General features: G+C 42.2%; 1 protein-coding gene across 2 annotated transcripts in view; it reads left to right on the top strand.

Annotated features, from left to right (window-relative positions):
- Positions 1-23,589, top strand: part of MKLN1 (muskelin 1) — a 61,766-nt gene that overhangs the window by 30,841 nt on the left and 7,336 nt on the right. For both annotated transcript variants that reach the window (XM_082253344.1, XM_082253345.1), the window contains 8 exons: positions 3,773-3,885; positions 9,904-10,116; positions 10,479-10,700; positions 10,827-10,956; positions 13,507-13,654; positions 15,591-15,705; positions 23,124-23,263; positions 23,391-23,493. In XM_082253344.1, the coding sequence (XP_082109470.1) occupies positions 3,773-3,885; positions 9,904-10,116; positions 10,479-10,700; positions 10,827-10,956; positions 13,507-13,654; positions 15,591-15,705; positions 23,124-23,263; positions 23,391-23,493 (1,184 nt within the window). The remainder of the gene's footprint in view (positions 1-3,772; positions 3,886-9,903; positions 10,117-10,478; positions 10,701-10,826; positions 10,957-13,506; positions 13,655-15,590; positions 15,706-23,123; positions 23,264-23,390; positions 23,494-23,589) is intronic.

Genomic DNA, 23,589 nt, shown 5'->3' on the forward strand with positions numbered 1-23,589 from the left:
AACACTGTACCCATATGAAATTTCTATAGTTTAACATAGATATTTCCTTTTGGTAGTATTTAGTCACCATTGGACTTTTTTATATTTTACTCAACAAACCTCGTAGAAAAAAACAAAACAAAAAAACAACAAACCTTTTTTCTTCTGTGACAGCGCATGAGGAAAGGAACACTGATAACCGGCTAGTGTGTACATGTGCTCAGCTGTAATTGGGCACAGCTGATCATATGGTAAAGGGCTGCTGTGATTGACCCTTTACCTTTATCTGTGATCAGATGTGTCCAAAGGACACAGCGATCGCAGAGCATGCCCCAGGAAGCATGCAGGAGGCATGGTGAAGTGGTTAAAGCATATTAGGCTTGTACAGTGACCAAAGAAACGGGTGAAAGACTTTTTGATGTGGCAGTGTGATTGCCAGACAACAACATTTGCTTATCACCCTGTAAACTTCTATGGTGACTGCACTAATCTTTTATACATTAAAACTTCTTGGAATTGAGGACACGGCTTTTATTTATTTATTTTATGTATTTATTTTTTTAATTAATGCTCAGAACTCCTAATCAGTAAAACATTCTTTAGTTCCAAGGACAGCAGTTCGCCATTTGGTTGCCACATAGTAATTATACTGCCTTATCTGTGGAAACCAGTGGCTTATGAGCCACTTTTGCCTCCTCTGCCTTTTTAAAATGTGGCTTCTTGTAGCAATTTATCAAGCAGTGAAGTACCGGTAAGTAGGAGAGTGCATGGACTCGCATAAGTTAACTATTCAGATAAAGTAACATATTTTTAACAAGTATGTTGAATGTTTAAATTAACATCATAATGTAGTACAATAATCGGTTCTCTAGTCCCCAGCATTAGAGCACACCAAGCAGTGTCTATGCAGCTGGTCTAATTTATTGTCTTTAAGGCCTACTTTAGTCTTCTTGAGTCATCGTGTTCTTTGGAATACGCGGTAAGGGAAATAAAGGTTTTTGACATTTATCTTTGACACCTCGACTGGATATTTACCATTTTACAAGAGACCCCAAACCCAGCCAAAAATAATTCTTTGTATAATGGCTGTTACATTTTCAGGGCTTCAAAACATGTGGTGGCATTTGGCATAGCTACTTAGGGATCGCCTTTCCCAACTACCCATGGTGATTCATTCATGTCTGACTTCATGCTTCTCTTCAGGAAGGTTTTGCAGTAATGGAGCAAGCATTTTCTACCTCCCATAAATGTTTCAATTATCAGTCACTTAAAGTCCTACCCGTTCACATAAACCCTTTACTGTCATGGTCCTACAAGCAACATTTCCAACATATGACCCAGTGTTTTGACTTTGATTGAGAGCTAGTTTTCATTCTTGAACATTTTGATCTTCAGTAACTACTTATTACTTTTCACATGTTATTTATCTTATGAATAGTATTGGTCAATTTTACAAGACAAATGTGAAAGGAAAAAGTGAAGTGCAACAAAGTAAAATTAAATTTAAAAAATATACTGCAAATTAAAAAGGCATCAAAATAAAGTTTAATGGAATATTGAGAGGCATTTTTAAATTCTGCTGTTCAACCAGTATGTCAACAATACTTCTGTGCTCTTCTGTATATTCTTGTCGTCCCTAAAAACAAATCCTTCCTTCCAGCAAATACCCTCAGCAGCACAATCACTGCTGGTGGTTTTGCTTCTGGCCTCCTGCCAGTTTCATTTATTTTCCCAAATTCCAACCTTGTAATCCTGCCCTTAATGCCTGTTCTAGGGTGACAACAGTGCTGAGTAGCATTGTCACCCTAGGACAGGGATTGTGTTAGGACTACAACCCCTCCGTCTCTTCAAAGCAGGAGGAGGTGTTTTGTAGTATAGAGATAGCACAGAAGAATGCTAAGTGGTAACCATCAAGTGGCAGAAGAGCACAGGAAGTTATTGCCTCACGAGGTTTCTGGCAGGATGAGCAGCAATTGTTTTTTTTTTTGTTTTTTTTGCTCTTGCCGAACACGTATATTTAACAGACCAAAAGAAAGCAGATAAAGAGAAATGTATTGTTTGATTACTATTTTTATATGTAAAATTTTAGTTGTGAGAATTTGTGTGCACAAAGGTGAAATCCTTTTTGGGAATGTCAGCCAGAAAGATGTCATGGCTATATACTGTATTAAATGTTTAAACACTTGCGGTTCACCCACAACGTACTGCGAACTGGTGGCCTGTGCAAGCAAAGTCTTGCCAGCACACCATGGATCTTCAAATGAAGTCCAAAGCTTTTTATTGCAGAGAGCTCACATCACAAAAGAACACGTGCAACATTTCGGAGCTGAGTAAGGCATGTGATGATCCGGCTTCGAAACATTGCACTTCTTTTGTGATGTGATCTCTCTGTAATAAAAGATTTGGACTGCATTCGAAGATCCATGCTGTTCTGGCGAGTATGTGCATTGATCTGTGATATCTGGTGTCCAGCTGGTAGTCGCTACAGCATCTGCTACAGATTAGCCTAGTGATCCAGGAATGTGTGTGACGGGAATATAGACAAGTACTGGCCAACGATTCATGGCTGGGACCTGCTGATCTGCTGTTTCCAATCACAGCCCAGAGCCCTGTGTCGACTATCAGCACAGGGCTCTGTACCGAGGGAGCAATCTCTCGGTTTAAGAAACTAAGTTAATTAGAAAAAAGCAGCACACATTACACATTGTTAGACACAAATGTAACCTCTTAATCTCCCTAGATGTTGTACTCTTGCCAGCCAGTGTCATTAGTAAAGTGACTGTGTATAGTATTATCACGGATTGGTGTCACTGGTGATGTCAATGGTAGTTAGTCATTCTTCCCCCCCCCCCCCCCCCCAACCCAGCACCAGTTTCAAATTGGCAGCTGCAATATTGCAGTTCCATTTATAGTATAATAAAAAATAAAATAATAAATCCAATATAAATACCATAGTTTCTAGATGCTATACCTTTCATGCAAACTAATTAATATACACTTACAAAAGCATGTAGCAGAATATATTTTGGGCAAAAGTTTTATGAAGAAATTTTTTTTTTTTTTTTTACATTTATTTTTAATGGGTATGTTTTTATAGCAGAAAGTTTAACAATTTTCTGTTTTTTTTTTTTTTTTTTGTCTTAAAACAAAAAAAACCTGGTGGTGATCAAATACCACCAAAAGAAAGGCCTATTTGTATGGAAGAAAAAAAAAATGGGTACAGTGTTGCATGACTGTGCAATTACTAGTTAAAGTAGCGCAGTGCTAAATAGCAAAAATGGCCTGGTCATGAAGGGGGTAAAACCCTTCGGAGCTGAGGTGGTAAAACAAAGATTTAAATCCATTAAAGGATAATAAAACTTCAGTTTGAAAACGTTTGAAGCAACAAAAAAATATATATATTTATATCCGTATCGGAAGCATAATAGTTTCCCCTGTAAGGTTAATCATTATTCTGGGCGTACACTTGGCAATTGTGGTAGTTTTACCCAGTTTTTTTTTTTTTTTTTTTGTCTTCATAGAAATTTACAAAATGGAATAGAGCAACCTACTATCAGCAGCTTTTTATTTAATATGTGAAATTATCAAAGTTTTTGTCAGGTTTCTTGTTTTTGTGTTTGAAAGCTGGTTTTGAGTGGATGAAACTTCATGTACATTGCCATATTATTCAACAGAAGAATAATTTCAGATGGTGTTTTAAAGAGCCATCTTTCACATGTTGTTTCACAATGCCCTGTAAGACTGTAGCCTCAGAATATCAGTCTTATTGATGCAACTGTTTTTTAATTGGCAGAGATGGTGTATTTATTTGGAGGCTGGGATGGAACACAGGATCTAGCAGACTTTTGGGCATACAGCGTCCGAGAGAACCAGTGGATCTGCATATCCCGAGATACAGAGAAGGAGGTAGCTTGTCTTGATTTTTCATGATGACCTAAAACCATGAACTAAAATTTTTTAATTTTGTACAGGATTCACATTCGTTCTTAGAAAACCTAATTGCTATTAAAGTGTTGTGCATGTTGAATTTAATTTATTCATTAATTATAGGTTTAGAGAATATTTCAAATGGTACAAAACTGAAAGAGTTTGGTGGCAGGAGGTCAAACAGGGGCTGATTCATCATTGGGAAGAGTCCTTGTCCAAGTTCCTTGGCTGAGCTCTACTGGTAAACTGCACTGAATATCAGTACCTGGCTGTGCCGTCTGTCAGTATCATGTCATTTGCAAGACTGGATAAGCAGAATTTGGCAGGAAAGTAAGTCCATATTTTGTATTTAGTTGCTTGCCCTTAAGTCCTGCTTTTTACCCACTTCCCCCTGAGTAGACGTCGTATAACATCATTTGGGTGGAGATATCTGGATACTGCCTGCAGCTACAGGCATCCGCCCTCCCCCCGGTGCTTGTCTGGTCTCTCCCGTGCGATCAGGGAGCTAGAGAAAAAATCAGCCGCTGGCAGTTTACCATTGGAGCTGGCCCTGGAACAGATGATCTCTGGCCATCTCTATGACCCTCAGAGGCCAGAAGCGATGTCTGCATTTCCGGCTCTGGCAGATATAAACGCTGCGTGCCGGAGAACTCATCGTGGTCAGTTCTAGCTATGCTGGGAACTCAGCCTGCTCTCCTCCAATCATCAGACTTGTCCTGACACACCCCTGCTGCACAGTCATTCACTGGGAATCTGTGTACTGCTGCTTCTCTTCTCCCAGCTCTTGTGCAGCGGATAACAGAGGGAATGTGATCACTCATAAAAAAGGTATATATATATATATATATATATATATATATATATATATATATATATATATATATTTAGATCAATACATAAATGTTTTGCCTTTAATTTCTTTTTTTAAACTGAATGGGTTGTTTTACAAGGTGATCGTTTACAATCACTTTATGTTGCCACACAGTATTTAAAATAAAGCACCATGGGGTTATTTTTTGCAAATCCTTTCACACAGTGGAACCAAGCAATAATATTGCAAATATGCAAAATTGTCAATTATAGTTCACCCATCAGAGGAAAACTTTTTGCCCAGTTCCTAGCCAAAGGCAGATATCAACCACACTGTTTTCGACTTCCACTTATTCAACACTGCAAAGTCTATTGCTATATATGGCTTGTAGCGCAATAAAGAGGATCACCAAACTGCAGGGGAATGATAGGAAATAGGATTTTTCTTTTGGAGTCCACTGAGGGACATAGGAAGTCAGGAATGTCCGGTTATACTGTCATGTACAGGAGGATTGAATCCTGACAAACAATTTGTCGGCCAGCCCAGAATAACCCCTCCTCCCAGCATACCTCAGTTTTTGGGCATAGCAGCACCAAGATCAACATAAATGCAGAGTGGTGGAATCTGTTTTTCTCAATGGACTCCTAGCAAAGGATTTTTATGTTAAGTACAAAATCTATTTTCGTTCTCATCCATTGAACGGCACTGGAAATTGTATGCTGTCGGGATGTCCGAAAACGATTCAACAGAGGGGTAGGTAGCGGGCAACAAAACACTAATTGAACTGGGGACTGCGTGCAGCTCAAATAGCTGGCTAATGTTTCTCTAGCTCAAAGCTGGCATTTAATGAGCATCCACCAGGCAAAACTTGGAGAACACATGAACAGACGTCCAGGTGGTAGCCTTGCAAATCTGAGAAACAATAGCCCAATGCTGATAGAAAAGGGTTGTACCAGATCTTGAGACAACAAGCTTGTATAATGTCTGAGCCACCAATGGTATGAGAAGCTGGTACTAACTTACAGGAACCTTTGGGAATAAACATGAGCAAGTCAGTCCTTCTGAAGGAAGCAGTGCCTATGAGAGGAACTCTCCCAGCCCCAAACTACATCTGGGCAATAGAGGAAAATCTCCTGATGCGCTGGAGTCACACAAAAGGTTAAAAAAAGCAATATTGTGGTTGAGGTGACAGGCTAAAACTACCTTAGGATGTTCTGGGTCTCACTACCCCCTGACCTCTGTGCAAACAAAGGGTTTTTTTACATTGTAAGGTTCAGGAAACTTTTTTCTTTGTGGAAGTGATGTCATCTAGGAAATCGACCTTGCACATGAGAATGGAAAGGGGAATATCGCTGATAGGTGTTTTTTTTTTTTTTTTTTTTTTTGTGCCAGTTAGACTCAAATTTCTATCCCATAAACTCACATGGGAAACCTGCACAAAGGATTTTAAGGAATGGGAAGCTAGTGGTCCCTGGAACAGGCAAGATAGGGCTGACCCTTAATGATGCTGAGGGCCAAATGCTGGTCCAGACCCATTTCTAAAAAGACAGATTCAGCCCGCTGAGAATTTCCTGGGGTGAAAGCTTTTTGCCTTACACCAAGCGAAGTATGCCTTCTATGTGCATTAATAAAGCTTTGCGAGAAGTCTGCTTTCTAGCTTTCATCATCAAGAGAATACATGATTCAGAAATGCTGCTGTCTCTCATACCAGTGCATTTGCAGTCATGCTGTTGCCAGCAACTGTGAAGCAGGATGGAAAATTGGTCTTTGAGACAGAAGATTTGGATGATCTAGAAGAGCCCTCGGAGTGTCTGCTAGGAGTCTTTCCTGGTCGGCGTACAGTATCTGCCTGGGCCATTTCAGATCTTTAAGGATCACCGGAATGCCCTTCATCTCAATCCTAAAGCAAAGCAGACGAGGAAGGAGTTTCAGGCAAGGAAAAGTGTAGATCAGTGTGTACTCATCCACTTCTGCTAGTGGATCCCTGTATCTGTAGACAAACCTGTTCAATATGTAGTCGAACCTGGAGGTCAGGGGATTCATATCGTGTGTCCCACACCTGTTTTGTAGGTCCTGGGACACCCCTGGATGTAAGGACCACTCCCTGGGTCATGATGCCGCTAGTTTTGGAAGTGCCTGCCAGTTGTCCATCCTTGGGATGTAAATAGTAGCTAACATGAAGTTCTGCCCAGGGCAGGATTTTCTTTACATTTATTGCCACAACAAGATTTCTGGTCCTTTCTTGATGGTTGATGTTGTCCAACTGAATCTAAATCGAGAAACCCTTCAGGCAGGAGGCCCAATGTTGTAGGGACTACCAAAAAGTTCCAGAATGTTGATCTGGAGATGAGACGACTCTGACATTTTAAGTCCCCTGTACTGACAAGGGGCCCAGGACTCCTCCCCAGCCTGACATGCTGGCATTGGTTTTGAGAATTTTCTAGAAACCAGGAAGAAAGCACTTTCCCTGTCTCCAGTGGTGGATTCTTGAGCTACCAGGCCAGATACAACCTGGTCTTTGGTGCCAGATTAATTTGTCCAAGGAATGAGCTGACTCCTCCTCTGATGACAGAATGGTGTGTTAAAGGCATCTGGAGTGAAATAAGGCACATGAAACTGCCTCTAAGGAGGCTACCATCAGTTCAGAAGCTGTATGCAGGAGTTAAGTCCGCAAAGCCTGGACTAATTGGTATGAATTTTAGAGCTAGGTTTGATTGCACTGATTTCTGAAGGTTTATAATCCACCTGAACCAATGCCAACCATTTCCTGCTGCACAGTGGAATGCCCTGAGAGTGAAGTAAGGCTGGATGGTAGGACCACAAAATGAAAGTGCACAAGGACACACAGCAAAGTGTTGGATTCATTGGTGCGCTGGAAAAATGGGGACATGCAGATATACATACTTGATGCCCACAGAGGCCAGAAATTCTCCCTGATGGTTGGAGACTGACAGACCTAGTACATTTTTGTGTGGAATGTTTGGGCCTAAATTAAGACATTTTAGGGTCTAGAGATCTACCACTCTTCCATGCGATGACGTAGACATGTTGAAATTGGTGAACTATGGAAAGGCTGAGGGCAGAACTCTAGCTTGTATCTCCCTGGAAACTGCCTTCCTCATCAAAGCTTATGAGCTTCAGGCTTGCCAAGTGTCCACAAAGGATAACAGTGAGTTAGCCACAGGTCCAGGGCTGAGGTTCATTTATATGGCACTCAGACCCTGATGACCCTGATCGTTTGTTGCCTCACTTGTTGCCTGATACCTTCCATATACAGCCACAGGAATACTGTTAGCTTCTGTCATATTGCAATTTCTTCATACCGGGCATGCCCCCCCCCCAGTCCACATCTATTTCAGGAGTACTCCGCAGATGAAGATGCTAGCAAGTAGGAGCATAAACAGCAAGGTGCTTCCTAAATGCTAAAATGGCACGAAAGAAAGGGCATGCATCTCTCTATCCAGTGGATGACAAACACTCAATGCCTCAGTACTAACCACGTACATGAGGAAACTGACAGCAGGGAATTTTGAAGGTGCTTGGTAGTCCTGAGTAACAAGGTGGCTCCCAGTGCTCAAAACAGTTTATGCAAAAATGCATCTTCAGAGATGCAGCAAGCACTAAGGCATTGCAGTGGCTCCATGGCTAACTTTTGCTAGTACAAAGTAGGGACCGACCGATTATCGGCAACGCCGATATATCGGGGGCCGATATGCACTTTCTCCAATATATCAGAATCGGCCTTTGGATTTACCGATATTGCCGATATTTCGGGAAAGCGCTTGTACCGGGGTGATGCCGGCAGCTAGAGACCTCACCCCGGTACCGGTGTCCATAGCCGACGGTCGGCTGACTTCTACTGACAACCGATGCGGCTGAGAAGCCGCTCGGCTGTCATTACAAGGAGCGGTAGGGGACGGTCCTAGCCATACTAGGACGGTAATAAAAAATAAAGGAGTGCTAGGAGTTGGTTGGTAATTTTTGGCTGGCCTACAATTTTGCTTGCCAGTGCCCATCCTCCTGTAGGTGGCAGTATAACCCAACAGCATAGGATTTTCTGTGTCCTTCAAAGGATTAGAAAAACAGTAAATTCCCCTATTTTTTAAAGTAATTACAAGCTACGTACATGTATAACAAGAAACAAGGATTAAATGCATGCCTTTTTTATTTTTGCAGATCTTTTACATTTAGCAGACACAAAAGGACAGTTAGGTCTGTAGATCCCCTTTTAAAGTAACCTGACCTGGCCTTTTAAGGCTTGAACGGTAACCATTGCAATTTTTAGGCACCTTGTACTGGCCTGCAAAGACTTGTTTAGTGATTATGAAATTTAAATTGGGCCCACTTACAGTGATATGACCATCAAATTTCAGTGGGCAGTAGCTGCCTAGGAATTTAAGCATAAGACAGGGGTTGTTATTCATGAACAAAAGTTAAAGGCTATGTTCACCTTTTTGAGGGAAAACTGATAAATTGCACATATTTTTGAAAAAAAAAAAAAAAAGGCATTTATTCTTTCCTACAGGAGCCTGCAAAGAATTACTCCCACATTCAGTGGAATGCGGGTGCAATGTCAGGCTCCTGTACACTGTCCCTACAGCTGTTCAGTTAGAGAGCTGAAGGAAGAGTGAATGCTGATTGGAGCACTTGTTCATTGATAACTACAAGCTGTCTGCCACAGTGACAGGGACTTGTAATTTTATTCATTCACCGATCTGGATTTTAAATGTGGCTGTGGGGAGAAGAACCCCTGCCTGCTGTTATGGGGATTCTGTAACATGCTCTTAATGTGAACTTAACCTTTAAGGACCTATTTACAGCCTGGACCTGGATCAAAGGGGCTCAGCAAGGATCAATTTGAAGAACAAGAAGCCTTCACTTCATCGCTGTCTACAGCATTTTAGACCATGTCAGTGTCACTTTAAACTACTAGAGAAATATAAATATTGTAACATGGTTTGGATTTCCCAGTTATAATCTGTATGTTCCTAGTTGGTAAGACCTTATGGTTGCTGCTGCAGATACTGATGTTCTAGTTTGTATGTTTTTTGTTTTCCTTGATAAACCTACTAGACGTATAGTATGGCTCATAATATCAGCTGAGTACAGACCTTCATAGAATGTTCAGTAATACAGATCGATGTTCTTGATTTGTCTATTTTTTAATTTTTACTTTTGTTTCTTAGAATGGTCCTAGTGCCAGGTCTTGTCACAAGATGTGCATTGATACTCAGCGCAGGCAGATCTATACTCTGGGTCGGTATTTGGACTCTTCTGTAAGAAACAGCAAATCTCTAAAAAGTGATTTCTATCGCTATGATATTGACACCAACACCTGGACTTTACTGAGTGAAGATACGTCAGCAGATGGGGGGCCAAAGCTTGTATTTGACCACCAGGTATGTGTTCATTTAGGCCCCATTCACACTGGCAAATGAGGCCAACGCAGTTATTAGCAGGGAATTGCTGCAGGACTGATTAACATGCAAATGACCACGAATAGCTGTGGGAATTGTCAGCCTCCCATTGCTTTGAATGGGGCTTCCTGTCCACAGCTATTCACAGGGAATCCCACTACGTCTCCCACTGGTAATTGTAAACGACCCCATTGGAGAGTGTGACTGGGGCCTTAAGATGCTTGCAATTTGTTTAAATACATGCAGACAAAGTCATTTTCTTGTGTGGCTTCCTATAGGAATAATTGCTTTCATCCTTTTAGAGGTCTATATTTGTTTTAACTTGTCTTTTTGTGGATTTTTAGATGTGTATGGATTCTGAAAAGCACATGATTTACACATTTGGAGGCCGAATACTGACGTGTAATGGTAATGTTGATGACAGCAGGGCCAGTGAGCCCCAGTTCAGTGGACTCTTTGCATTTGATTGTCGAACACAGGTGTGGAAACTGCTTAGAGAAGACTCTTGTAATGCTGGACCGGAAGATATACAATCCAGAATTGGACACTGCATGCTTTTTCACTCTGTAAGGATGTTTGTATTTATATATTTGAACAATTTTTTAATTAAAACGTATGTTAATTTTTTTTCATTGCTTTTATGAAGCAAATTATAAGCAGTTTTTTTCATAATCTATTCTTATTCATTCAAGAAAAATCGCTGCTTGTATGTGTTTGGTGGACAAAGATCGAAGACCTACTTGAATGACTTTTTTAGTTATGACGTGGACAGCGACCATGTGGAAATCATCTCCGATGGCACAAAGAAAGATTCTGGCATGGGTAATTGAAATGATTGGTGATTTTGTCTTCTAGCTTTGCTTGTGATCTGTTGCCTGCAAACAAAAAAGAAAAAAAAAGTGAAAATTTAGTAATAAAGCAGTTTTTTTTTTCGTTGCTTTGTAAAAATATGAGCATCAGTTGTGTGTTTACACTTTAAAGAGGTAAAGTTCTCATGCCATTAGCTACAGGCTTTCCCATTTCAAATTTGTAAAAGTAGTGCTGGAGGGGTAATACTACACCCTTTCATTTCCATAGTGAAACTTGACCCAAGCTTATTCATTACTTTACAAGCACATCCTATATTGCAAGTCCCATTTGTTCCATGTTGTTTTCATCTAAAACATGATATCTGTTTGCATTTGCTTTTTATTATCCATCAGTGTACACGCTGGTCTGCTGCACAGGGTCAGTCAAACAATGATGGGTTATGTAGGATGCATAGTCCAGGGCTTAGTAGTTAAAGGGTTTACTGGTGCCACAAATACAGCTGAAGGCCTTGGTATCTTGCAGAGGGGAGTACAGGTGCCTAAAGCAGAACTACCCTGCATCGGTGCATGACAAAACAAAAACACTATTTAATTCATTTTTAATATTCAAAGCATCCATCCATGTCCCTTTGATTTATTTTGCTGAGAAATTACTTTAAAAAACACCACCCTAGCATGAAGTAAGTCACAAAAAGAGGAGAAAACTGACTTTATAGGATGTGCGGTTGTCACTTGAGATGTGCACACAAACATAGCCATTTCAAGTAAGGGCAGATGATTCGTGTAGCATTTACTTCCAGGAATCCATCTGCCTTTAGCTTGGGCATGCAGACAGGAGGGTGTGCTTGGCTGAGAGAACCCCTCCTCCCCTCCTGAAGACTTCTGGGATATATGCCACATTTAACTAGATGTGGAAACCAGGAAGCAACTAAAGAAATTATAAAAAAAAAAAAAAAGTTAAAACAAGTAAATGATATATTTTTGTTCTCTATTTACTAATGCTAGCAGCATAAAAATGGTCAGTGTTGACTGATCGAGTGAAGTTCCAGCTCATTTTTTTTTTTTATAAATATGTCATACTTACCTGCTCTGTTCAATAGTTTGTGCACAGAGTAGCTCTTCTCAGGTTCCCCCCCCCCCCGCTGTCTGCCTTTTCAGCTCTGCATAGGGACTGTGCTTTTCATTCTACAATGTAAATCTGTGTGTTAAGTAATTGAAACCAGTTCTCTTCCCATGTGATAGACTATCTGTGGAACAGGCAGAGAACTGATTTTGATATATGTATTTTTTTTTTGTGTTATTTTATTATCAAGTACAGCCCTGGCTGCTTTATGGCACAGCTGACTGCGCAGGCACTGGGGGCAATCAGTTTTCCTGTAGCTGCTTCAGCCATGGGTTCATTTTACACAGTGAGCCCAGGGAATACATAATGTATCTCTCTATAGTGGCAAGTGTACAATTCTCTGTCTCTTACCATGGAAGAACAAATATGTGAAAGTTGCATAAACTGTGCAGAAATTTAAAATGAGTATGTACAGGCAGTCCCAAGGTTACAAACAAGATGGGGTCTGTATGTTTGTTCTTAAGTTTAATTTGTTTGTATGTCAGAACAGGTATGTTTTTTTTCAGTGTAGCTCCAGGCAAAAAAAAAATAATTTCTACCTTTTATGGATAGCATAGGAAAATAACACCCCAGTAACATTTGTTTTGCTGTCTGTGCCCCTGTTCAGGAGATTTCACCTCACTTTCTGTCCTTATGACAATTGGATTTTGAAAATTTTGGGTTGTTGTGGAAACAAGGATTGGTTATAAAGCTTTAGTGGAGACACCTTTTTCCCATGAGCACTCTTGCAGGAGTGAATTTCCCTTCCTAGGGGTAGATTTTCCTCTCACTTCCGGTTGTCTCATATGTAAGTCAGATATTTTGTAACTGAGGACCGCCTGTACGATGTTTAAATCTTAACTGAACTCTTTTTACCTTTATGCAATCTCCCTTAATAAGCAGCTGCAGGTTTTACTTTCGACTTTTGTATGGTATTATGCCGATGCTTGCTAGTGTGCAATCATATCTGCAAAGACAGAATGAAATATCCGATTTCGCTAGAAGTTATATTTAATATTTTCAAAACTTGCAGCCAGATTAAAACATTGTTCTGTTTTAGTTAGAAAAAAAAGTCTCCTGTAGAGCAAATGGGTTATTAAGTGAAAATCCTTTGCTCTAGTAAATGTAAGCTTCTTATATGAAAGTTACTATATAGGATATACATGCCTTTTCCTCAAATAGTTGTGTGTGTGTGTGTGTGTGTGTGTATATGTATATATGTGTATATATGTATGTGTGTGTATATATATATATATATATATATATATATATATATATATATATATATATATATATATATATATATATATATATAGTGTGTGTGTGTATAATATAATCTATATAAATAATTTCTCAAAAGTTATTTATCCGGTTTCTAAAACTTAATGGCAAATTATTTGTTACATCTGTCAAAAACATATGATCACTGTTCTAATTAACATGTTTTTTTTTTTTTTGTAGTTCCAATGACTGGTTTCACTCAGAGAGCCACCATTGATCCAGAGCTGAATGAAATCCACGTTTTGTCGGGTTTAAGTAAAGACAAAGAGAAACGGGAGGAAAACGTCAGAAATTCATTCTGGATTTATGACATTGTCAGGAATAGTTGGTATGTATAGACATACACAAAGTTCTGTTTGTCTAATGTATGCACCGAAAAAAAACTTACACTAAAGGTGAACCACTAGAAATCTGCCCTCTAAAAATGGGTACTAATTCCTCGCTGGCATACATATGCATACGTCCTTGGGAAGAGGTGGTGATATCTGGGTCATGGCTGCAGCTGCACCCATGATCCATATATCATTTTCTTCAGCCGGCGAGTCACTTTAAACAGTTTTTTACAAAACTTTTCTCCCACTGGGTAGACGGGGACCAATGTGTCCTGTTGCATTGGATACACTGTGAAGAGTGGAACTTCTGTTCCTTCCCCCTCTTCTGTGATGCCAAAAACTGGAAGCGACAAGGATTTCATCACTTCCGCTTTTGAATTGCCGGGTGCTCGCCACCACACACAGCACTGCCTCCTGGCTCGGCTCCTTTGATAGACAGAACGCTGGTCCAATGCCGAGACGTGTGACATCTATCATAGGAGCCGAACCAAGAGGCGGGACTGTGTGTGATGGCGAGTGCCCAGCAATTCAAATGAAAGCTGTTACAGCGGTGCGATCCCCTCTCTGTGATTATCCGGCTGGCTTTCCTCTTCCTCTCCTCTCTTCACCTGCACTGGTGGAGGCGGCAGGGATGGGCACGGTGAGGCAGCATGGACGGGCGCTGATAAAGTTAATATTTTGTTTTTGTTACTTCTGCATTCATGCAAAAACATTTAACAGTGTCATTTTATGAGATCATTTATTAGGGCGTGATTAGGGGTGGGGCCAGGTTGGGCGGGGCAACTGGTGGCGAGTAACCCTTAAGGGGTAGCTCATAACTTGAAATTTTGATCCGTGTGTGTGTATATATATGTGTATATATAATATATATATTACACTGGAGATCAAATCAATGTTTTTAGCTTCAAGGAATGGCATTACAAATTTTGCTGTGTGCCGGGGCATTGTCTTGCATGAATATTGCTGGCTAATTGGGTGATGAACGCAGGGAAGGAACCGCATGTTGTTGAAGAGGGTTCTGATAAACATTTGCTTTCTCTCTGCCCTATAGCTGTATAAGAGGCCCAGCTCCTGCTACAGAAAACAACCCCCAAACCATGATGCTTCCCCCTCCACCTTTCACTGACTTCTTTACACACGTTGGGTTCAGTCTTTCCCCAGTTTGATGACAAACATTTTTCCCATCGGACCCAAATAAATTAAACTTGCTTTCATCTATAAAGTGAACTTTGGACCATTTCTTCTCTGTCCACACGACATGCTCCTCTGCAAACTTTAGTCGAGCCTTTTGCTTTTTTCTGCTAATAAGAGGTTTTGGTCACTGCAGAGTTTCCTTTCAGTTAAAATGGTCTTAAACGGTAAGACACTCACTGTATGACTGATTCAGCTCTGAACTGGCAAGCAATCGCATCTGCCGTAAACAGTTTTCCCATTGAGATTCTCCGCATTATCCTGTCCTCTCTTGCATTTGTCTTGCGTGGACTACCAGCTCTCCTGGTGGATTTGAATGAGTTTGTGACGTTGTAAAGATGCAATATTCTAGAAATCACAGATTTGGAATGACAAACTTCTCTTGCTACGGGTGATAAGGTCATCCCTTTGGCCTTCATCTTGACAACCTGCTGGAGGGTTTCAGTCACTTTAGAACTGCTCACCATCTTGCAAAGTCAGTGAAAACTGGAAAGTTAGGCTCCCAGTTAGAGGGTTTATCAGAAAATGAAATCTATTAGTACAAGGTGCCAGATTAACACCAATAACTGGGAGGTATCTAAAAGTGTTCTCCAATTTTGATCAATGTTCTTTTTCAAATCCGTTTTTTTTTTTTTTATTCTGTGCTTCAAAATATATGTAACTCTTGAAATATGCTTAACAAAACTGCTCTTCTTCTTTTTTTTTTTTTTTTTTTGCTAATGTTGCAATTCTTATGTTCAGGTCTTGTGTGTATAAGAACGACCAGGCATCAAAGGAAAATCCAAACAAAAGCCTTCAGGAGGAGGAACCTTGTCCAAGATTTGCACACCAGCTGGTTTATGATGAATTGCACAAGGTATTGTCACCTATTCAGTGTTTCTTACAGTACACCTGACATGGGAGATGTATAAGGGCTGCCATTTTCCTATAAGAATGTAGTTCGCTGGCTGTCCAATTTTAATACTGTTTGAACACTCCTTTTACACCATGCTTCTTCTAGACCTGTGACTGCAAAAGTGAAAGCATCAGCATCACAACCATCCAGCTAATAATCTTAACAGGAAAGTGCACCAATGGCAGCCTTCCTACCTCTATTACAGGTGTACATTTAAGTGTTCGCTAAAAACAAAACTTTTGTTTTGGGTGAATGGGTTCTCTCTGCAACTGGTTCATTGGACACTTTGGCAAGATCATTCCCATACTTGATCCATTTGTGACAAGCCTTACTGAGCTATATAAATTATTTTACTCTGCTGTGTTCAGTTTTCTGTATTGTTAGGGTAAACCTAGGGGTAATTGGTGACAACATTTCTGAAATTTGATCGAGGGTTGCGAGTGACTGCACTTTATTGATGGTTGCATAGTATTTTCAACAGAGAGGCATTGGGGAAGCACCAATAAGTCAGAAAGAAGTTGTATGGATACAAAGAATCTCTTTATCTTATAATGACCGTGTAATATGACCGTGTAAAGTTATTTTTAGTTATATATTAGTTGCTAGACTTAATTTTATAAAATATCATTTTATAGTGTTTTAATAACCTCTTACTAAATAGTCTGAATGAAAAATAAATTTATGGTACGCATATGTATTATACAGGATTTATATAGCTCCAGCAGTTTGCGAGTGCTTTACAATATAAAGGGAGACAATACAGCAACAATACAATTTAATACTAGAGGGTTTGGAGGGCCCAGCTCCTGTTAGCTTACAATCTAATAGTATGGTATTTGTGCCACTGGACCTCTGGGTCCAATCTGTCATTTTAAAGGGATACAAAATTGAATTTCTATCCCTGCCCACTCTTAAAAAGTCTAGAGTACCTTGGTCTAATCTTGGAAACAGCACAAGCTAGAGGATTGCCTCCCAAAGGTCCAACTTTTAGACATGTATGAGGGTTCTGGGCCTCATGGTGGCCTCCTTTTGGGGCAGTTCCCTTTGCCTTGTTTCACTCCAGACCTCTTCAAACCAACCTCTTCAGGACCAAGTACATTTGTATCCTTGAGTTGTCCAATGTCTCTTTTCAGCCAAACACAGCTCTCTTTGATATGGTGGATCTCCAATCTTTCCCTGGAAATGTGAAAGCCATTCCTTCGCAAGACTTGGGATTGTGTTCATGAAAGATGTGAGACTTGCAGGCTGCAGTGAAAAAAAATAAAAAAAATAAATATATATATATATATATATATATATATATATATATATACTTTTTTTTTTTTTAAATTACCAAACACGTCATACTTACCATTAACACACTGTATATGACTCGGCCTTGCTCCCTCCTCGCTGTCTGTGATTGACAGCAATGGGAGCTAATAGCTCCCACTGCTGTATCTGAGCCATTGAGGATGAAAAGAGCAGAGGGAGATGCTGCTCTTGTGCACATTGTTGGGTCAAGGATGAAAAGAGCAGAGGCAGATGCTGCTCTTGTGCACATTGTTGGGTCAAGATTGGGCTCAGGTGGGTATAATGGGGGGCTGCACTGAGCTTTAGCCTTTACAACCACTTTAATGGCATGGCTGCTGAAACCCAAGTCCTGAAGGATAGGGGTATATCTGACTCTGTTATTCCACCTTAATTCGAGCAAGGAAATCCAATTCTCACAAGATTTACCATCACACATGGAAGACACCTTCTTTGCATGGGGAGAGGACAGAAGGGTTGACCCTAGGGAATACTGCATCACTCATATTTTTTTTGCCCTTTCCTCACTATGGTTTTGACAAGCGTCTGACCTGGAGTACCCTCAAGAGACAGGTTTTTATACTTATACAGCCTCTTCCAGAAGTTGCCTTGCAATCAGGTATCAAGACTTTCTACAGAGTTGCTTTTATAATTCCCCTAATCCAAACTCCTCTGTAATCTTGGGATCCCAACCTGGTGTTCTCTGCTCCTCAGAGACCCCACTTTGAACAGCTTTCTTTGGGAGATCTTTCCACCTTGGTTATCATCTCTGGTCTGATCTGTTGGACTTGTTTTGGAGTTGGCAGCTCATGAAAAGACGCATGGTGGGGGGCACCTGTCTGGGCCCCTCCTCCCTGTTGGGACAGTTTTTTTTGCAGCAGTGGGACCCCCGGGAGCTGCGTGGTGCCACCATTTTCCTGTAGCCTGGTTTGCTACAGATCGGCGACCAGGTTTGTGTAGCCTTGGCGAACATTTTCCAATATGGCCGCCAAGGCCATTTTTGAAAATAGCGGTGGCCATGTTTGTGGAGCTCAGATGTGCAGTGATTCGGCAGGTGGGATATCCTCGGCCACTATTGCTAATAGCCAGACATGCCTTTTACTAATCTCCTCCGGGGCCCCACCACTTGCTGCACTGACGGTGGTCCAGGAGTCCTTGGTGTCCAAAGTGGATTTGCTCCTGGGCAAACGGGTTACCAAAAAGCGTCCCCTGCCTTCACCTGCTTCCTCGGTTTCTTCAGATTCAGGGTCTGAATCGACCACCGCAGATGCCAGTTACCACTCGGGGTCTGTGTCCACACACCCCGCGTGCTCAGATAGTGAGGATGATTCCTCTGTTCCTCTAGCTGCACGTGAAAAGACGCTAGTGGATGCAATGATTGTATTGGTGCGGGAAACCTTACATTTGGAAGATACGACTAATGCAGCATCAGAGGCGCATGTCACCTTTGGCACCCACAAGTCCTCCAAAGCGGCAAGGGTGTTCCCCTTTCCCGCCTTCTTGGATGATATTGTCTCAAAACAGTGGGTGTCCCCAAAATGCACCTTTTGAGATCATTAAGTGTTTTGCATGCGGTACCCTTATGAGGAGTCCCTCCTTAAAAAATGCATGGTACCTCCTGTAGTGGACTCTCCGGTTTCCAGATTAAATAAAGCCATGGTAATTCCAGTAGAAGAGCCTCTGGTCTTCTCTGATATGGCTGATAAGAGGTTGGAGGCCTTGACCCGCAACATGTTCACTGTGGCTGAGTCGGCACTTAGGCCAGTGTTTACCATTACCCTGGTGTCACAAGCTATGACTGAATGGGCAAAAGTTTTACGTCGGGACCTGGAGGAGGAACTGCTCCCTCCTGAGTTTTTGTCGAGCTGGTAGCTCAATTGGTCCAAGGGCTACAGTTCGTCTGCGACGCCTCTTTGGATGCCGCTCCCTTGCTTTCTAGATTGTCTGTCTGTCTCTGCGGTGGTCCTGCGGCGCATTATCTGGCTGAAGTGCTGGTCTGCGGACCAGGCTTCTAAGAAGGCCTTGTCCGATCCTCCATTCGTGGGAGATCGCCTGTTTGGAACTTCCTTGACCTCATCAAAGGCCTCACAGGGGAAAAGAGTACTCTTCTTCCTCAGGCTTCCAAGGGTAAGGTACCGTCGCAGACAGCGACTCTCCTTTTCTGCTCTCAAGTGGCCTTTTCGTTCCTCAGGATCTCGGGACAAGGGATCAAAACCCTTCAGGGCCTCCAATGGGGTTTCCAAGGTTTCCAAGAAATCTTGGTCAGGCAAACCAAAAGCGGGGTCTTCCAGTCCTGCGGACAAAAACTCCTCCGCATGAAAGGGCACCCTCATCCGTATCAGGGGTGGGGGGACGTTTTTGCTGTTTTCCAGACCCGTGGAGCTTTGTAATTCAGGACCAGTGGGTCCACTAAGTCGTTAGATCTGGCTACAAGATCGAGTTTTGATCATACCTGCCGGCAAGGTTCTTTCCTACCAACCTGCACTTATCCCCAGATCGGTTACAGGATCTCTATGGGGCAGTGCAAGACTTGTTGTCTCAAGGAGTGACTGTCCTGGTTCCGATGTCGGAAAACTTTTTAGGTTTCTATTCAAACATTTTTACGGTTCCCATGAAGGAGGGCAAGGTGCATCCACACCTCAAGGCACTGAACTGCTCTTTGCGGGTACAGAGGTTTTGAATGGAGTCCGTTTGCACGGTGGTAGTATCCCTACATCAGGGGGACTTTTCCGCATTCCATCGACATCAAGGACACTTCCCTTCACATCCCCATTTGTATCGCCCATCAGCGCTTCCTCCGCTTTGCAGAGGTGCAATGGGCGAGGTGCATTATCAATTTGTGGCATTACACTTTGGTCTCGCCTCTGCTCCTCTGGTCTTCACAAAAGTGTTGGCCACGGGTTCTAGCATTACTGCGTCATTAGGGGATCGCGATACTGGGGTACCTGGACCATCTGCTTTTGCGAGCAGTCTTCAATTGCCCTGTTGGCCAACTTGGAGGTCACTCTGCAAACGCTGAGGGAGTTTGGTTGGATTCTGAATCTTCAGAAGTCCTGCTCTGGTCCCATCCATGAGCCTGGAATATTTGGGACTGACTCTGGACTCACCTCTGCCAGAGTGTTTCTCCCTCTGACAAAACTTCAGAAGCTGCAGGAGGCGATAGGGCTTCTGCTGTCCAGCAGACGGTCATCTTTTCGGACTTGAATGCTAGTGCTGGGTACTGATGGTGTCTACCTTCGAGGCGGTTCCATTTGCACAGTTCCACAAGATATCTCTGCAAAAGGAGACTCTGGTGGAGTGGAACAAGGATCCTCAGTCTCTGGACAATCTGATTATGTTGAGCCGGAGAACAAAGCCGTCCTCTGTACGAATTGTGCTAAAGGGGTCTAGACTACCGATCAATGTACTAGAGCTTCGAGCGATCAGGCTTTGCCTGGATCATTGGACAGTTCCTTTCCGAATGTCCGGTACCAATTCAATCGGACAATGCCACGGCCATGGCCTATGTCAATCACCAAGGGGGCACGAGAAGTGTGCTGGTGGCTCGGGAAGTAGCCGACATTCTAAGGTGGGCAGAACGGTTTGTTCCAGCCCTCTGCTATACACATTCCAGGGGTGGGAAATTGGCAGGTGACTACCTCAGACGACAGGCGTTGGACCAGGGAGAATGGCCACTTCATCCGGAGGTGTTCAGTCAGTGGTGTCTCCAGTGGGGGACTCCCAAGGTGGACCTGTTGGCCTCTCGTCTTAACAGGAAAGTTCAGAGGTTTGTGGTAGGGTCTTGGGACCCTCTAGCCAACGCCACAGATGCCCTGGTGAGTCATCATCTGATATACGCCTTTCCTTCTCGCAAGCTTCTGCCTCGACTCCTGCGCAAGATCGAGGCAGAAGGGAATCCAGTCATTCTAGTGGCTCCAGATTGGCTTTGCCGGTCTTGGTACACCGATCTGGTATGGCTGGTGGCCGATGTTCCTTGGAGACTCCCTCTCAGGGAAGATCATCTGTCTCAAGGACTGATCTTCCATCCTGCTTTACAGTCGCTGGCTTTAACCGTCTGGCTGTTGAAAGCCAGGTGCTAAAGGTTAGAGGGTTTTCTGATTCGGTGATTCCTACACCTTTAAAAGCTAGAAAATCGACTTCAGGAAGATTTACAGGCGTACTTGAAGACGTACATTGCGTGGAGTGAGTTTCTTTGGGGTTCACCCTTGCTCCTTTTTCGGTGACTCAGATCTTGGCTTTCCTCCAGCGAGGTGTCGAGCAAAGTTTTTGCCTTGAGTACCATCATGGGCCTGGTCTCAGCCTTGGTGATTTTCTTTCAACGTCCGTTGGCCTTACACTCCTTAGTGCATACTTTTCTCTTGGGAGTGAGACACTTGGCTCCCCTGGTGCAGTCTCCATTGCTGCCGTGGGACCTCAATTTGGTGTTGATAGTTCTTCAGAAACCTCCCTTTGAAAATATTCAGGAGATTCCCCTGCTCACATTGTCTCAGAAGGTGGCCTTTTTAGTGGCTATTACTTTGGCGCACAGGGTGTCTGATCTGGCGGCGCTGTCTTGCCGTTCACCTTTTATCTAAGGTGGTTCTTCGACCATTTCCATCTTTCCTTCCAAAGGTCGTCTCCGATTTTCACCTGAATGAAGACATTGTGTTGCCTTCCCTGTGTCCTAAGCCTACGCATCCTAAGAAAGTTGCCTTGCATTCCCTGGATGTGGTTCGGGCAATCGGGGTGTACCTGGCAGCTACAGAGTCGTTTCAAAAGTTAGACTTACTATTTGTCCTCACGGATGGACCTCGCAAGGGGCTGGCTGCTTCTGCTGCGACCATTTGCAGATGGATCAGGCAGACTGGTTCAGGCTTATTCTATTAACGGTCAGGTTCTTCTTTTTCCCTATCAGGGAACACTCCTCTTAGTGCACTTGGTAGACTTAGTGCCTCCTGGGCCTTCCGTCACCGAGCGTCAGTGGTGCAAGTTTGCAAAGCGGCCACTAGGGCGTCTCTGCACACATTCACAAAGTTGTATAAAGTGCATGTGTTGGCTTTTCTCTGCCTAGTGTCCTACTCCCGAGGGGGGCAGCATAACCCTACGGTCATGAAGATGAAGAGCTGAGTCCATCAATGAACATCAGGCTATAGTAAAGGTGTCCACAACTCTTTTCCAAGGCCTTTAAGAAAAAATCTCTTCCCTTTCTCCTTATGATGGATATGTCCCTTGATCTGTCAATATAAGTCCTGTGCTTATTAGGTTAATATGAATTTAAATTACCTGTATATTTCTTGGGACACCGGTTCCTCCCTCTGTGTCTTCATCACACCCATTATTGCTTGCTAAAAGGAAAAAAAAAAAGACTAGAGCCTCACGGAGTGGGTGCAGTTAAATGGATACGCTCTAGGGGTGGCCCTAGCAAAGTTTTTGCCAGTGTTCAGGACCTGCAGGTAGCAGAATATAACACATTGCCCATAAATACAAGTTCTTTGTTATAACAATGTATTTGTAGGTAAGGCAAATTTTTACTCCTCCCTCCCTTAAACATATTGATGCTCACCATCCCGTACTCAGTTGCAGCTATGGTATTTGATTACTTATCAGGTCTAACGCTGGCTGTAAAACCTGCATCGGTGTGGTTGTTCAGAATGAGAATCATTTCAACAAAATTGGGTATTTATTGTTCATACCGTCTATACAGTACAGTCAATCCCAAATAATCCTCTAAATCAAAAAGAAGCTAGTAGCTAAACAGATGTTCCCTCATGGTTAGTGCTATTGCATTAGGCTTTGTTTGTTTTCAGGCTTTATATCCGGAGTTTTCCACAAACCTACAGTTGTGGGTAAAATTATCTATTTATCATTGGAGTTAAATTGCAGTGATTCACAATATTAAAAATAGTACATGCATGTAGCTGTGTTGTACACTATTTAAATGCTAAAGGAGGTAGATTGTTCCCTGAAACTAAAGATATAGGCAACAAAGAGGCTATACACTGTGATGTAGGAATTGAATTGCCAGTGCCTGATATAGTATTTGTTGCACTTGCAGTTGCAGTGTGTCAAAATGTCCTTTTATAACTGCTGCTTATTTTTTGTCATGTAAGGTTCATTATCTTTTTGGAGGAAATCCAGGAAAGTCCTGCTCTCCAAAAATGAGGTTGGATGATTTCTGGTCCTTGAAGTTGTGCCGGCCTTCTAAAGAGTACTTGCTAAGACACTGTAAATATCTGATTAGAAAACACAGGTAAGTGTGCTTCAGCCTATTGGTATGACTTGTCCTTTCGCATTGCTGCCTGCCTAAAATGCAAGCTGGCTATGCCTTGATATAATTTATTTGGTGGTGTTTGGTAAATTAATTTAAAATATTACAGGTTTGAAGAGCGTGCACAAACTGAACCCTTGAGTGCACTGAAATACCTGCAAAATGACCTTTTTGTCACTGTGGATCACTCAGACCCTGAAGAAACTAAAGAGGTAAGGGATAGAATTTGAGATCTTGTCATACTCTAATAAAGAATGGGTGTATCAGGACTGTCAAATTGTATACATTACTCAATTTTAAGGGTTGGG

The sequence above is a fragment of the Pelophylax lessonae genome (assembly GCF_965119305.1).
Source record: "Pelophylax lessonae genome assembly, chromosome: 4".
Taxonomy (NCBI): domain Eukaryota; kingdom Metazoa; phylum Chordata; class Amphibia; order Anura; family Ranidae; genus Pelophylax; species Pelophylax lessonae.